Source organism: Diceros bicornis, chromosome 4 (genome assembly GCF_020826845.1).
Source record: "Diceros bicornis minor isolate mBicDic1 chromosome 4, mDicBic1.mat.cur, whole genome shotgun sequence".
Taxonomy (NCBI): domain Eukaryota; kingdom Metazoa; phylum Chordata; class Mammalia; order Perissodactyla; family Rhinocerotidae; genus Diceros; species Diceros bicornis.
Genome location: NC_080743.1, coordinates 63,059,607 through 63,075,747, shown reverse-complemented (window position 1 = coordinate 63,075,747; position 16,141 = coordinate 63,059,607). Strand labels below are relative to the sequence as shown.

Here is a 16,141-nt window from a genome sequence, read left to right as displayed (position 1 = left end):
TTATTTCTAAAAGTTCCATTTCAGTCTCTCATATATTCCTTATGTATACTTCCAACATTATAATTTTGTTGTGGCAAACAGTTATCTTGCTTTGTAGGTAACTTATTTCTTTCAAGGATTTATCTTTTTAATTACTTTAATATGATGTATTTTGCCTACCTTATACTGCACATATTTAAAATGTACAATTTGATGAGTTTTGATGCACCTGGTACATATAAAACTATCACCACAATCAAAATGGTAAACATTTCTTTTCACATCATGGACTTTTGCAATCCATCCCTCCCTCTATCCCTGTTCAATCACTGATCTGCACTCTGTCACTATAGTTTAGTTTGAAATTTTCTGGAATTGTATATAAATGAAATAATACAGTATTTATTCATTTTTTCCTAACTTCTTTCTCTCAGCATAATGACTTTGAATTTTATCCATAGCTTCTTGTGTATCCGTAGTTGTTCCTTTTTATTGTTCAATGAATTACATTACTTATACACACCATATTTTATTTTTCACTTTTTTCATTGTTTGAGAAGTTTTGGCTACTACATGTAAAACTACTACAAATATTTGTGTTAAGTATTTGTGTGGACATATGTTCCACTTGTCTTGGGTAGATAAATACATGTAGAAAGGGCAGGTCATTTGGTAGGTGAATGTTTAACTTTTTAAGAAACTACCAAATGTTTTGCAAACTGGTTACAATTTTATATTCTCACCAGCAGTGTAAGAAGATTCCAGTTGTTCCACATTAGTTTTTAATACATGGTGTTATCTGTATTTTGAGTTATAGTCATTCTAAGAGGGGTATAATGGTATCTCATCATTGTTTTTGTTTGCGTGTTACTGTATTGAGCATCTCTATTCTGTGCTTATTGGTTGTGTGTATGTGTGTGTGTGTGTGTGTGTGTGTGTGTGTGCATATGAGAGAGAGAGAAAAAATCTGATTCAGTATATTGCCCATTATTGTTTCTTGGGTTATTAGTATTCTTATTATTGACCTGTAAGTATTCTTCATATAATCTAGATACAAGAAGTCTTCTGTCTGATATGTGTTGTGATATTTTCTCCCGATCTGTGGTTTGCTTTTTCATTTTCTTAATGATGTCTTTCTAAAAGCAAAAGATTTTAATTTCAACATTTTGATGAAATCTAATCTATCTTTTATTTTCTGTTTTGGTTTGAGCTTCTTGTTATCTTTCTAGGAAAACTTTGCCTACATTAACATCACAAATATTTTCTCCTAGGATTTCATTATTTTAATTTTTGTATTTAGGTGTATAATCCATCCTGAGTTAGTTTCTTATGCATGGTATTATGGAAAGTTTGACATTTATTTCTTTACAATGAGTGTATCTAGTTTTTCTGGCATTATTCTTCAAAAAGACTTTTCTTTCCCATTGAATTGCCTTATACCTTTGTTGAAAATCAATTGATCACTTATATGTAGATTGAGACTTATTTTTCAGTTTTGTTAAAGCAGTTAGAGAGTGGGCTTTACTGATGTCTGCTTTATCCTTATTACTAAGGTGTGAGTTTTTGAGTTCTTTATTGACTCTCTCAGACATTCTATGATGTTTTTACACTCTAGCTGGTTGGAACTCAAACATCTCTCAACCCCACTTGAGTTCTAGGAATTGCATAACTTAAAGCCTTCCCGTAGGTCTTTGTTCAATCTTGTAGAGTTTCATCTAATACTTACGCATCTTAGTATTATTCAGCTCATATACAAAGGTACCCAAATGGATATTTCTGGAATTCTTTCTCTAAATTAACCCACCTCTCTGATTTTTATTTTTTCTTCTTTTTTGGTGAGGAAGATCGGCCCAGAGCTAACATCCCTTACCAATCTTTCTCTTTTTGCTGAAGAAGATTAGCCCAGAGCTAACATCTGTGCCCATCTTCCTCTATTTTGTATATAGGATGCCATCACAGCATGGCTTGATGAGCGGTGCATATGTCCCCGCCCAGGATCCAAATCTGTGAACCCCGGGCCACCAAAGTGGAGCACGCGAACTCAACCCCTATGCCACTGGGCTGGCCCCCTGATAGTTTGTTCCACAAAGTGTAGTTGCTTTAGCCTCTTCAAACTCCAATTATACTCTCCTCAGCTCAGCAGGACTACTGTGCTCTCTTTAGGATTTTTTTTGTAAAATGGGAATAATATTGTCTCACCTGATGAGGTTATTATGGAATTATATGAGTTAGTGAATGGATAACGAGGGCTTTCTAACAGATGTTCAGGAAGCTTCTATTAATATTAAAGTTGCAGCATGAAAAATGGGTAGAAAGTAAGGCTTCCTGTTATAGTACTTCAGCCCTTTTCTCTCTAAAATGATCTATTGATTCAAATAATTCTTACTCCTAAATATTTGTATTTTCTCCTCAGAAATCAGATTACACTGGAATGACAAGACTCTTTATTTGTATTAGCCCATGTCACATGTATATCAATTGAAAACCTTATATTTCTCAAAATTAAATATTAAAACACAAGAAATCTATGATTTCTTCCCTCTTCAAATAGCACAAAATCTCTGAATCCTTCAGGAAGAGAAATGTTGGAATGGAGAGATATTTAAGGAGAATTTGAGGACTTTGAGACTCACTGTTCTTGATACTGGATGTGAGAACTGTGCTCCTTCCTAGTAATGCTGCAGCACCCTGTGCTTGGCTCTATCTCAGCCCTCTTTGCCTTTTGTAATTCTCCATTTACTTCTCCATCTCCCTTCTAAGCAACAAGCTCTTTTCAGACCGAGGCAGTAGTTCTAAACTTGCTGAGAGTAAAAGAAATCACCTGGACCGACTGCAAAATATTCCCAGGCCTCACCTCAAATATTTCTTATTCAGAAGATCCTGGGTAGAACCTGGCAATAGCCATCCTCCTGAGCCTTCCTACACCTCAGGAGGCTCAAGTGTATGTGGTCCATAAACAGCCATTGTCATGGAGTATGCCATTCTCATCTTTGTGCAAACCTCCCCACCAAAACAATCACCAGAGTGCCTGAAATATCACTGATACTCAGTGCAATTTATTAAAGTAATGAATTGATGGGTGCATAGATGAATGTCTACATTGATTAATGTTTTTCAAGAGATGAATCTAGCAGTTAGAGAAATGTAGAAAAGTTAGAATTTGTACTCCCTTAGAATGCAGACATAACTAAGATGCATAAAGCAGGAGAGATATAGAAAAAATTATCTGGTTGATTCAAGTAGCACACTTGAAGGGGGAGGAAACTATATTTGTCAAGGATGGCCTTTATTTAATCTCTTAAAACAGTTAATCTATATCCAAAATCTATAAGGCTAATGATTAAGGGAGTTATAGTTCATTACTTCATTCAGCAAATGAAACCTTAAGCCAAATTGAATGACCCATGAAAAAAACAGTAGTATTCAAAGATATCCATCTCCTACCTAGATCAAGTAAACTAGATACTTTATTTGATTCCTCTTTTCTTTCCAAGTTTTGTAATGCCTAGAATCGAAAGAAATGCCTCACTCCAAGGCTTCAATCCCCTGGAGTACCCCAACTCTATAAGACCTAGGGATTTTGCTGGAGCATCTGCCATCAGGAACACAGAACTGCTAAGATCAAGGCTGTCCACTTAGTTCCAGCCCAGTTACCAAGCAGAGCTTTCTTTCGTCTTTAAAGGTTCATAGCCCCTAGACTTTCCCCAATCAATTCTGGAAGAAAAATACAGCCTGATATTCTTGTGCCTGTTTCTTTCTCCTTTTTACACTCTGATGGAATACAGGATAAAGAGAACTGAGATTGTGCTAGAACTCTGCCTATAAATGTAAGTGCTTCCTTTGTATTACAGTCGTAGGACCACTCTTTCCTCTTAGCAATATCATCTACAAATGCTCTGGGTACCAAATAAAGATTCAGAGGCAGAACTGGTGGACCCCATGCACAAGTGGAGTGGTCCATAGACAGGGATGGAGACCATGCGGTGAAGGCGGAGATCCAGCTGAACAAAGTCCTGCCATCTGAATATGAAGAGAGAGTAAATTTAGAGAAGGATAAAGACAGTGTAAAACAGCAAAATAGTCCCAAAATACACCAAAACTGGGAAATAGGAGGAAACTGCCTGAATAGCTGGACAGATATGAACTTTAGCAGAAGGAAAAATGTATGTTATAGATTGACGGTGGAAGCATGAGCGATAGGAATAGATGGAAGGGTGGAGCAGACTGCCTGCATGAGGGTCACATAGAGTAAAGAAGACATTGATCTATTTTCTAAGCTACTGGTGTATAAACACACAGTACAAAGGAAATATTAACAACAGGACCCAGGTTAATCAGAAGACAGAGCCTTGGATGGAGGAGTTTAGGATATTTTGGATACAATCTAACCTCTGCTCTTAAATAGCTATGCAACCCAGATATTTACATTTTACTTCTTCGGGCCTCAGTTTCTTCCTTTGTAACATGAGAGGGTTGGACTAGATGTTAATGGTTAACACCTGTTGAATCCTTACTGTGAGTCAGCAACTTAATTGTGAGTGTTTGGTACTCACAAAAAATGTTTGGATTCTGCTATTACTATTCCCACTTCAAATTAAAACCTGAGGCATAAAGAAGTGATTTCCACAAGATCACAAAGCTGGTCAGTGGCAGAGCCGTGATCCCAGCCTACTCAGTCGAGCTCCAGAGCCCACATTCTTTCCAGCCTCATTATACTTCCATTCTAATAAACGATCTCGAAACAAATTGAGAGAAAAGTAGATGCAAACAGTAATCAAAGACTTAGGGCTACTCGGGGAAGTCTTTCAGGAAATAAATGTTAAGCTGGGGTTTTGTAGGAGAGATAAATATTAATTGTGAGGGACAAAGAACAGTAGGTAATCAAATAGAATGTTATGTGTAGACACAGAGAGACAGAAATTAGTTATGTGTGATAGTTGTAGGCCAGCCAGTTTGTCTTACAGCTGAGGGACAGAGATATGATCCAACATTCAGGACCAAAACACCTACAACTGTGATTAGGATGGGGAATTGCAGAAATAATGTCATGAGAAATAATTGAGAGAAATATAATGTTAGTCAGGAGGAAAATAAGACACATAAAGAAATATGATCATTTTATTCTAATAACTAAAGAGCTGTCATTTATTTAAAAAATAATGAAATGTCTTTTGAATGTCTGCAGAGGACAAATCAAGAGCAATGGATCGACGTTTTAAAGAGGCGTAGTTCATCTGAGAATAAGGAGGTTCTCACAAATTAAGCCATCTAGCAAGAGAGCAGACTGCTTTGAGGCAGAGGGCTCCTTATAACTGGACCTTCACTATGGTGATTGGATAATACATGTCAGATTTATATAAATAGGTTCACAGAATTGGGAGCAGATTAAGAAAACTTCTGAGCTTTGTTCTAATAAAAAGATCGTTTTATTGTCTAAGGCTAGGATGAAAGTTTTAGCATTATGTGACCTCCAAATCAAACTAAATATCTTCCTACTAATAATGGTGAGAGTTGTTCTGAAAACATTGCGGAGGCAATGGAGATTGAGGTAGAGGCTGAAAGAGTGGAGGTCCCAGCCCAAGCCTTATCATGCTCTGAATGTAACTTGAGCTTTAATTAGGTTCTTACTCTCAAATTCACATGCACTCATGACAAGAGAAATCCCAATATGTGGGATCATTCTAAGCCCATCTCAAAGGCTTCACAATTGGTCCTGGGTAAATAAATCTCGCCACTTTTAAATAAATGAAAATATTTCATTACATCTAAGCAAGCAGTATTTGAGTCAATATATGAAGGACTGGGTAAATCACTCTTCATTTGTTTTTATTTTATTTTTGTTTATTTATTTATTTATTTTGAGGAAGATCGGCCCTGAGCTAACATCTGCCAATCGTCCTCTCTTTTTGCTGAGGAAGACTGGCCCCGGGCTAACATCCATGCCCATCTTCCTCCACTTTATATGGGACGCCGCCACAGCATGGCTTGACAAGCAGTGCGTTGGTGCACGCCCAGGATCCGAACCGGCGAACCCCAGGCCGCCGCACTGGAGTGCGCGCACTTAACCGCTTGCGCCACAGGGTTGGCCCCTGTTTTTATTTTTCCTAATCAGATTTTCATAAGATGGCTTTGAAGATAAGTGATTTCTAAGGACTGTTGCCCTCATGTAGGTTAGGCAAATTGTTTAATCCTTTTGAGCCTCAGTTTCTTCTTCCATAAAACGACAGGATTAAACGAGATGTGTTCTAAATCACTTTTTGATTTAACTCTATGTATGAAACTTCTATGTACATAAGAATACAAAGAATGAGAACAACTTTCAAAAATAAATTTCTTCAGATATCTTTGAATTGGGATATTATTTATATCACTACTCCTCATGCCTCCTGATTTTACTCCATCCCCTGATCAGTGAGCTTAATTTGTTTGTTGCTCATTTTTTCAGACAGGCACTATCAGCTGTGTACAGAAACACACATATGGTTTCTTTGAGGGTTTTTCATTTTTATCAAGTTCTTTCTGTTCTCAATTTCAGGATGTTTCAATCTGATTCCCACTGACCAATGAGGAGACAGAATCAGAGCGTGATCACCGAGTTTATTCTCATAGGCTTCTCAAACCTAGGGGATCTGCAGATCCCTCTCTTTTTTATCTTTCTACTTGTCTACCTGACCACTCTGATGGCCAATGCCACCATCATGACTGTCACTCGTCTGGATCGGGCTTTGCACACCCCTATGTACTTCTTTCTCTTTGTCCTCTCCTGCTCTGAAACCTGCTACTCCTTGGTTATTGTACCAAAAATGCTGACCAACCTGCTTTCCACAAGCTTGACTATTTCTTTCTCTGGGTGTGCTGCACAGCTCTATTTCTTTGTGGGCTTGGCTTGTACCAACTGTTTTCTAATTGCCGTGATGGGCTATGATCGCTATGTTGCCATCTGCAACCCTCTCAACTACACACTCATTGTTAGCCGGACCACCTGCATGCAGTTGGTTCTAGGCTCCAGCTTCTGTGGTTTCCTGATCTCTGTGGTTGTCAATGTCCTGGTGTTTAGTGTACCCTTCTGTGCCTCCAATCATATCAACCACTTTTTCTGTGACATTTCCTCTGTCATAAAACTGGGCTGCACAGACACCAAGCTGAAAGAGATGGTCATCTTCTTCCTCAGCATTCTGGTATTGCTCTTTCCCTTAGTGTTGATATTCATCTCCTACATCTTCATTGTTTCCACCATCCTCAAGATCTCCTCAGTGGAGGGACAGTGTAAGGCCTTCTCCACCTGTGCCTCCCACCTCACAGTGGTCATTATCCACTATGGCTGTGCTTCCTTCATCTACTTGAGGCCCACATCCCTGTACTCCTCTGATAAGGACCGGCTTGTGTCAGTGACCTATACTGTGATCACCCCACTACTCAATCCCCTTGTCTACACACTGAGAAATAAAGAAGTTAAGATGGCTCTGAGAAACGTTCTCCGTAGATACTCCTTTCCCAAAACTGTATTAGTAAGTTGATAAGTAATTTATATTCATGAAACTGTCCTGGATAGAACTGCAATTTGATAAACAGATCTATCCTTTCTTTTTATTTTTTTGTCAAAAAAAGATATAAGGACATCAAGTTACCTTGATTCTTTTTATTGGAAAATCCTTCTTCGTGTTTAGCCTATATTCACTGTAGAAGTTATACCATTTTGTCTCCAGAAAGTTATGGAATGTGGAAACTTTCAAGGACTCAAGCCATGCTATTTTTATGCATCAAAAATGTCAGTTTTCTTAGAGCAATGCTGCAAATGATGCATTATCTTTCTGAGAACGCCCAGGCTATTGATATTCTTCCCACACTGAAGAAAAGAGCAGATAATGTTGTTCAAGTCTCTGAATGCTTCTATATATTTTTTGAGGTTTAAAAGAAAATATTTACAATAAATAAAGTATTTTTAGGCAAAAAGAATAAAAATTCACTTCTGTGTAGATGAGGATGGAATTAAAGTTCTAAGTGGCTGATGGCAAAGTAAAAAACACACAGAATCTGGAGTCACAGAGACCTGGGTTCGAATTTTGATTTGTATCGTTTTCCAGCTAAATGCCGTGGGCCAGGGTTAATCTTTCTTAGGGTCATTTATTCCCTATGTAACATGAGACCCTTAATGCCTCCGCAGTGGGACATTGTAAGAACTAAACAGACTAATAGTCATAAAGCAATTCCATGCTTGGCTGATAGAAGACATTAAAAAATATTAGTTTTCTTTCACCTCCCCTTCATTTTCGCTTTTTCATTCCATAAACTAAGATTCTACTTAATGTTAGACACTGTGTGTAAGTTGACCATTCAAGAATTTTGTTTATGCATATGCTACTATATACAAAGCATTAAAGTAGGTATTTTAGGCAAAGAGTAAAGTATAGTCCTCTCTTTCTTTCATGCTTCACTATAAGAAAAGACCAAATTTCAGTCACCTATAGAGGACCATCATATATATTTGGCTGAGTTTACCGTGGTGTTATTAAAAGTGTGTTCCAATAAAACAACTAAATTTTTGTCACTTTTTAAACAAATATTTTACTGAGGTAACATTGGTTTATAACATTATATAAAGATCAGGTATTCATCATTATATTTCAGTTTCTGTGTAGACTACATCGTGTTCAACACCAAAAGTCTAGTTGCCATCTGTCACTATACACATGTGCCCTTTTAGCTCTTTCACTCTCCCCACTCCTCCCTTCCCCTCTGGTAACCACCAATCTCCTCTCTGTGTCTATGTGTTTATTTGTTGTTGTTGTTGTTTTTATCTTCCATATATGAGTGAAATCCTACAGTATTTGGTTTTCCCTGTTTGACTTGTTTCACTTGGCATAATGCTCTCAAGTTCCATCCATGTTGTCGCAAATGGAAGATTTCATCTTTCTATGGCTGAGTAGTATTCCTTTGTATTTATATACCACATCTTCCGTATGCAGTAAAACATTTTTTCTTATCCATTAAAACAACTAAATTTTATATGATATTAATTTCATAAATTTTTATTTCTCAGTCTTTTGCTTGAGCATTAGGTCATTTAGGAGTTTTTCCTTGGAAGTGCGTCACATAACTTAGATTTAAAGTAAGTTTCCTCACATACTTGCTGTGTGAGCATATACCAATAACTTAAACTCTATAAATTGAGAATGATTAAAATAGGGTTGTTATAAGGGTAAATGAGGAAATACCTTACAGTACATCTAGCACATTGCTTGGAAATATAATGTGCATTTGATAAATTTTAAGACAATGTTATTGTCATTATATGTAATCTTGAGGGACAAAAGAGGAGATTAGAATGCAGAATATAAGAATAAAGGAGAAAGAAAAGCTAGGATCAAAATAACAGAGAAAAATCAGAAAAAGAGTAATAAAGGAGATAAAGCAGACTAGTTTAATTTACTTTATGTCAATTGTGATTTTTTAAATACAAAAATAAATTATATTTCTGTGAATCAGCAGAAAAGAAAATCCCTATGTTTAGGAATATGGGCTATGTAAATGCAAAAGAACAAGAAACAACAAAGTCATCTTAAAAAAGCACAAGTCTAGAAGACTTAAATTTACAATTACCAAATCTATAATAAAGTTATAGTAAAAAAGACAGTATAATATTGGTGCAAGAATACATGCCTTGAGCAATGGAACAGAAAAGCTAATTCCAAAATAAGGCAGTACATTTATAGTCAACTCGTTATGACAAAAGTGGCACTGAGGGGCCGGCCCGGTGGCGCAAGCGGTTGGGTGCGCGCGCTCCGCTGCGGCGGCCCGGGGTTCGCTGGTTCGGATCCCGGGCGCGCACCGACGCACTGCTTGGTGGGCCATGCTGTGGCGGCGTCCCATATAAAGTGGAGGAGGATGGGCACGGATGTTAGCCCAGGGCCGTCTTCCTCAGCAAAAAAAGAGGAGGATTGGCGGATGTTAGCTCAGGGCTGATCTCCTCACAAAAAAAAAAAAAAAAAAAAAAAAAAAAAAAAAAAGTGGCACTGAAATTCAAGTGCATCCTCCCATATTTGAAATGAAAGATGATCTTTAAAAAATAGTTCAGGATCAAATGGATATTCACAAGAGAAAAAAATGAATCTTCACCTCCATCTCATACCATACACAAAATCAATTCCAGATGGATATTAGAACTAAATGTTCAAGTCAAGCAATAAACTTTCTAGAATATTTAAAAATAAACTTATCATCTTGTGGTGGCAAAAGTCACTTAAACAGCACACAAAAGCATAACTCAGGAGAAGATTGACAAACTATACTTTATTAAAATTAAGAACTCTTATTCATCAAAAGACAGCTTAATAGAGTGAAAATGCAATTTTCAGTCAGATAATATATTTGAAGTGCACATAACCAATAAAGGAATGATACCCAGTATGTTTACAAAATTTCTGTGAATCATTAAAAGACAGATATATTCCATTTTTTAGTGTGCAAAATATTGAACAAGACTTTCAAAAAAGAGGAAATCCAATTGAGTGATTAATTTATGAAAAGGTGCTCAATCTCATTAGTATCATGAAAATGCAAGTACAATTACACGCATATACTAGAATGTCAGAAATGAAAGAGTTACAATATCATTTCAAGCTGAGGTTTATCTTCCTAACAGCACAAAAGGAAGAATCTAGAGGATGTGGAAGGAGAGCAACTGAGGAAAGGAAAGCATGTTTGACTCTCACCCATCACTGCAAATGTGGACCAACTGGAACTCCCATACAATACTAGCGGGAGTAAAAATTGGTACAGTCTCACTTCGAAAAAAGATTTGGCAGAGTCTAGAATAATGGAACACAGATACTTTCATTTAATATTTGCTGTGTAACAAACTATCTTAAAGCACAATGAGGTAAATTCTTGCTTGTCTTTTTGTGACTGCCTTATTTCACTTAGGAAAAGGGGAGTCGTCTAATGGTTATAGAGTTTCATATTTGCAAAACGAAAAAGTTATGGAGAGCTGTTTCACAACAACATGAATATACTTAACACTACTGAACTGTACACTTAAAGGTGGTTAAGATGATAAATTTTATGTTATGTGTTTTTATCACAATAAAAAATATTTCTTGCTATGTGTCTACAGGTTGCCTTAGGGTTGTCTGACTGAAGCTGAGCTCAGCATGATGACCGCTTCAACCTGCGTGTCTCTTGAGTTTGACCTATTTGGGTAGGTTGGGATCAGATCGGAGCCAACCGTATTAACTTTAGAGCCCCAGTTAAAAGGACAGAAGCTACTTAGGGAGAGCTTATCTCATGATGATAGCAGAAAACCTGCAATACTTCTTTGACCAACGCTCAGAACTGGCAAACTATCACTTCTGCCCACATTTCACTGGCTAACATAAAGCCCAATGTCAAACCCAAAGTTTAGGGATGAGAACTAATACTTTGCCTCTAATGGGAGCAACTGCAAAGTCGCATAGCAAAGAACATAGAAAGGGATAAAGAGCTGTGGCTAAAAATTCAGTCTACAATAGTAAGCCATAACCTAGGATTTACTGGTAGTGTAGACCAGATCAAAAGAGTCGTATGTTACTAATGGATATGTAAAAGTATGTTTTTAGCAACACTTTTCATTATATCCCAAACCAGGAAATAACATAAATATCCATCAATAGTAGAGCAAACAAATAAATTGAAGTGCATTCATATATTTTAATGATATAGAGCAGTGAAAATTTAACTACAATTAATGTCATGGGTAAATCTCTCAAACATGATTTGAATGAAAGAAGCCAAAACAAAAACAATATGCACACTATAGTTCATTCATAAATTTTAAAAACTGGCAAAGTCAATACACAGTGATAGAAATTAGAATAAAGGCTCTTCGAGCAGGGAGATGAGCAGTGTTCTACTTCTAAATCTGATCGTGGATACATGGGTGTGTCACTTTGTGAATTTAGCATACACTTTGATTTGTGTACTTTTGTGTAGTATGTTACACTTTAGTAAAATGCACTTAAAATTTAGTAAAGAATCAAGTTGAAAAGGCTAAATTGAAAGACAAGAGCAAAGGAATAATGGATAGTTTAGGATATATGGATAGAAAACATTTGTCATTTTAATATACGGGATATAATTGTTTCCTACTCCGTCAATACATTAAAACTCCATGAGGACAAGAACTGTACCTCACTCATCTTAACATCCCCTGAATGTCCAGAATAGTATAGGTCATAGAGTAGTTATTCAGAAAATATATGTTTAATGAAGTTTTTGAATATTCTGCTTATAGCAATACTCTCTACAATCAAAACAATGAATGAATAAATTTTTACAATGAAATTGATTTTATTTTATAATCTATTTCCATGTATCGGTTACTTCCTGTTATGAGAAATTAACTTACACCAATATCCACTGGTATACTGTTATTAGGCTTTTCTCCCTACTACATTTTACAAGCTGCCCCAAAATACTCTGGGGGTCTGGCTGTGGGCTGCTCTGGCCACAGCCCAGAGACAACATAGAGCTGACACTCAGAATGAATTATCTACTTCCTCCTCTCCCCTCCTTCACAACTATTCCCATTTTAGGCTGAAGTTTATCTTCTTAACTGCACAGGAGGAAGAATCTAAAGGATGTAGAAGGAGAACAACAGCGGAAAGGAGAGGATATTTGACTCTCACCCTTTTGGTTCATCTTGAGGAGTTGCCCCTAGAGCAAAGAAATGAAACAAAATTCTGAAATTCAGACTGCCAGAAGGAAGACAAAGCAAAGATGTGGAAGAATACTGAGAATAATTTTAAAAGAAGGAATTATTGTGAAGAGAAGGGAAGGGTATGGGTCATGTGGGATATCAGATGATTTTGTACTCCAAGTACACTTTGGAGCAAGATAACAGAAACTAAGGTAAAAATGTCCCAGGCCTCAGAGCCACAATTTTGTCTGTTGTATGGAAGGGAAAAGAGACACGAGTAAGTGGGCTGGGATGTATTGTTTAATCATCCCTAACCCCAAGGCCGTGAAGAGTTTGTAGAGTGGGAATTGCACTGGGGAAAGGTCTGGACAGTCTTAACCCAGACTAGTGATCCATATAAACCAGAGATTTGGGTGGGCTGAGACCAGATAAATAAACCTATACTTTTCATTTAGGCTATAAGTCTGATGTTTTAAGGTGTGATATGGTCACATTGCTTTATAGACCTTCCACTCTGCTTAGATATCCAATAATTATTTATGGTTTCATTAACATGATCAGTACTTCTGTATTGAAAATCACATCCCTCACATGTTTTATATCTGTGAACAACACAACTCAATTATTTATGTTGTCTCTTGAATTAGCTAGTATGAACTTAATATAGTGCTTAATTTTGAGACTGAATTTAATATATATATTTGGCCTCATCGTATACATTTCTATGTAATGACTCCTTCCAAATTCACCTTATTGGTATGTTATTACTTTACCTTTGTTCTAATTTCTTATATATTTACTTAATACATTTATGCTTGCCTTAATAGTACATATTTTAAGTCATCTCAAATCCACCCTGGAATGCAATAGAATGTTATAATTTAAGATTCTTTGGGTTGCAAATAAAAGATAATCCAACTCAAACTGTCATTAGCAAAAAATAAATCTGTTGGCTCATGTAAGCTGAAAAGCCAGTGGTACAATGATTTCAGGCACAGGCTGATGCAGAGGTCAAACAGTCATGCTCAATCATCTGGATGCATCTCATGGTTCTGCTTCCTCAGTCTTGGGTACATTTTTAGCCAAACTCAGCAGTCTCTGACAGCTTCAGCTCACAAAATCCAGTCCAGAGGAAGAGAGAATTCACTTCTTCCAACGTGGAAACAAAAGTTGGGAGACTGAAATTTGTTGTTCCTGAATGTGCAGACTTGGTCACATGCCCATCCTGAACCAAACACTACATCCAGAGAGAATCCAGTGTCCTGACTGACTTGGTACATGTCATCTGTTCCCCCATTAAACTATAGGGTGAAGCAATTGGATGAGAGTGAGGGCAAAATAAACAAAAATAAAATTGAGGTACTATTACTATAAGTAGTGGGAGCGGCCCTTTGTATATCTTCTTTGGAGAGATGTCTATTCAGGTTCTTTATCCATTTTTTAATCAAGGTATTTTGTTTTTTTGCTATTGAGTTGTATGAGTTCCTTACACATTTTGGATATTAAACCCTTATTGGATACATTATTTGCAAAAATTTGTACATGGTGTAAGGTGAGGGTCCAATTTCATTCTTTTGCATGTATATATCCAGTTTTTCCCAGCACAATTTATTGAAGAGACTGTCCCTTTGCCACTGTGAAGACATACAAATAGCCAACAATTATATGAAAAAGTGCCCAACATATCAGGGAAATTAAAACCATAGTGAGATATCACTTCACAGCTGTTAGAATGACTGTTATCGAAAAGACAAAAGATAAGTGTTGGCAAATGTGGAGAAAAGGGAACTTTGATACACTGTTGGTGGGAATGTAAGTGGTACAGCCCTTATGGAAAATAGTACGGAACTTACTCAAAAAATTAAAAATGGAACTACCATCAGATCCAGCAATCCCACTTCTGGGTGTTTATCCAAAGAAATTGAAATCATAATCTCAAAGAGATACCTGCACGCCCATGTTCGTTGCAGCACTATTCACAATAACCAAGATATCAAAACAACCTGAAGCTCCTATCAAAATATGACTGAATAAAGAAAATGTGGCATATGCATACAATGGAATATTATTCAGCCATAAAAAAAAGAAGTAAATTCTCCCATTTGCAACAACATGGATGAACCTGGAGGACATTATGCTAACTGAAATAAGCCAGACACAGAAAGACAAAAATTGCGTGATCTCCTTTGTGTGGAATCTAAAATAGTCAAACTCATAGAAGCAGAGAGCAAAGTGGTGATTGCCAGGGGCTAGGGGAAGGCAAAAATGTGGAAATGCTCGTCAAAGTGTATAAAATTTCAGTTGTGCAAGATAAGTTCTGAAGATCTACTATACAGCATAGTACCTACAGCTAACAATACTGTATTGTATACTTAAAATTTGCCGAGAGGATAGATCTTATGCTAAGTGTCTTTATCACAAAATAATAATAATGATAATAACAATAATAATAATAAAGGTGACAGGAGGAAACTTTGGGAGGTGATGGATATGTCTATGGCCTTGGTGGTGGTGATGGTTTCACAGGTGTATACTTATCCCCAAACTCATCAAGTTGTATATATTAAATATGTACAGCTTTTACATGTCAATCATACCTTAATAAAGTAGTTTTAAAAAAGTAGTGGAAGTGAATGATAGACATCAATAACAAAAAAATTTCTGCATTCAAATTCAAATATATTCAATTCCGCTCTTCTTACTTCTTCATGGGCATTATTTCTTATTCTCAATTATTTCTGGTTTTCTCTTTTGTTCTCAGTATCATTATTTCTTCATCTATCAGACACTTGATGAGCTTTTACTATGCACCAAGCCATTGTTAGGGTTCTTCAACATCCATTGACGTATGGTTGGAAAGTGGTGTAGAAATCACATTTATTCCTGGCTTAGCCACAAGGCAAGTGGAAACCAAAATTTTGGAGATTAGAAAATAAATGATGGTATTTGTTTTAAACTGAGAGATTGTTTATATCATTGGAGGTAATACTGTCTGTGAGCATTTATTCACACAACTTTCAGCACATATTTATTTCGTGACTCCTACATACAACAATACACCATATTAGTTGCTGAGTAACGGAATAGAGAGGTAGACAGGGGTTAGAATGATGAAATGAGTCTCTTTTCAGCTTATTCTGACCAGTGTTTTCACTATAAAAAGCAACATCGCTCAATCTGCACTGTCACTCTGACAAGAAGCTACTTCCCTAATTATAAGTACAAAAACAAACATTTTTTATAATGCACCTGTGATCATAAATTACCTGCATAAATTACCCTTTTGTCCCTTAGGTAATATGTAAAATTGAGAAATCAACTCAAAATTAGTCAAATTTTCTGAAATTGCTGCATCTGAGAGTGACTTAAAACATTTTGCTCCCTAAGCCCTAATGCCTGGGCCCAATTTTGAGCAATTTGGCATTTGATGACTTGCATCTATTTTCCACAATCAACTCAGCTGTTAATTAAACCCAGTGCGACGTCTCC

General features: G+C 36.6%; 1 protein-coding gene across 1 annotated transcript; it reads left to right on the top strand.

Annotated features, from left to right (window-relative positions):
• The first annotated feature begins 6,542 nt into the window (after positions 1-6,542).
• LOC131401405 (olfactory receptor 10T2-like) lies at positions 6,543-7,496 on the top strand. Its single transcript, XM_058536668.1, has one exon. The coding sequence runs from the start codon at positions 6,543-6,545 to the stop codon at positions 7,494-7,496; it is 954 nt and encodes a 317-aa protein (XP_058392651.1).
• The last annotated feature ends 8,645 nt before the right edge of the window (positions 7,497-16,141 follow it).

Excerpts from the sequence above, each read along its gene's own strand:
- LOC131401405 (XM_058536668.1), top strand. The coding sequence starts at position 6,543 with ATGAGGAGACAGAATCAGAGCGTGATCACCGAGTTTATTCTCATAGGC.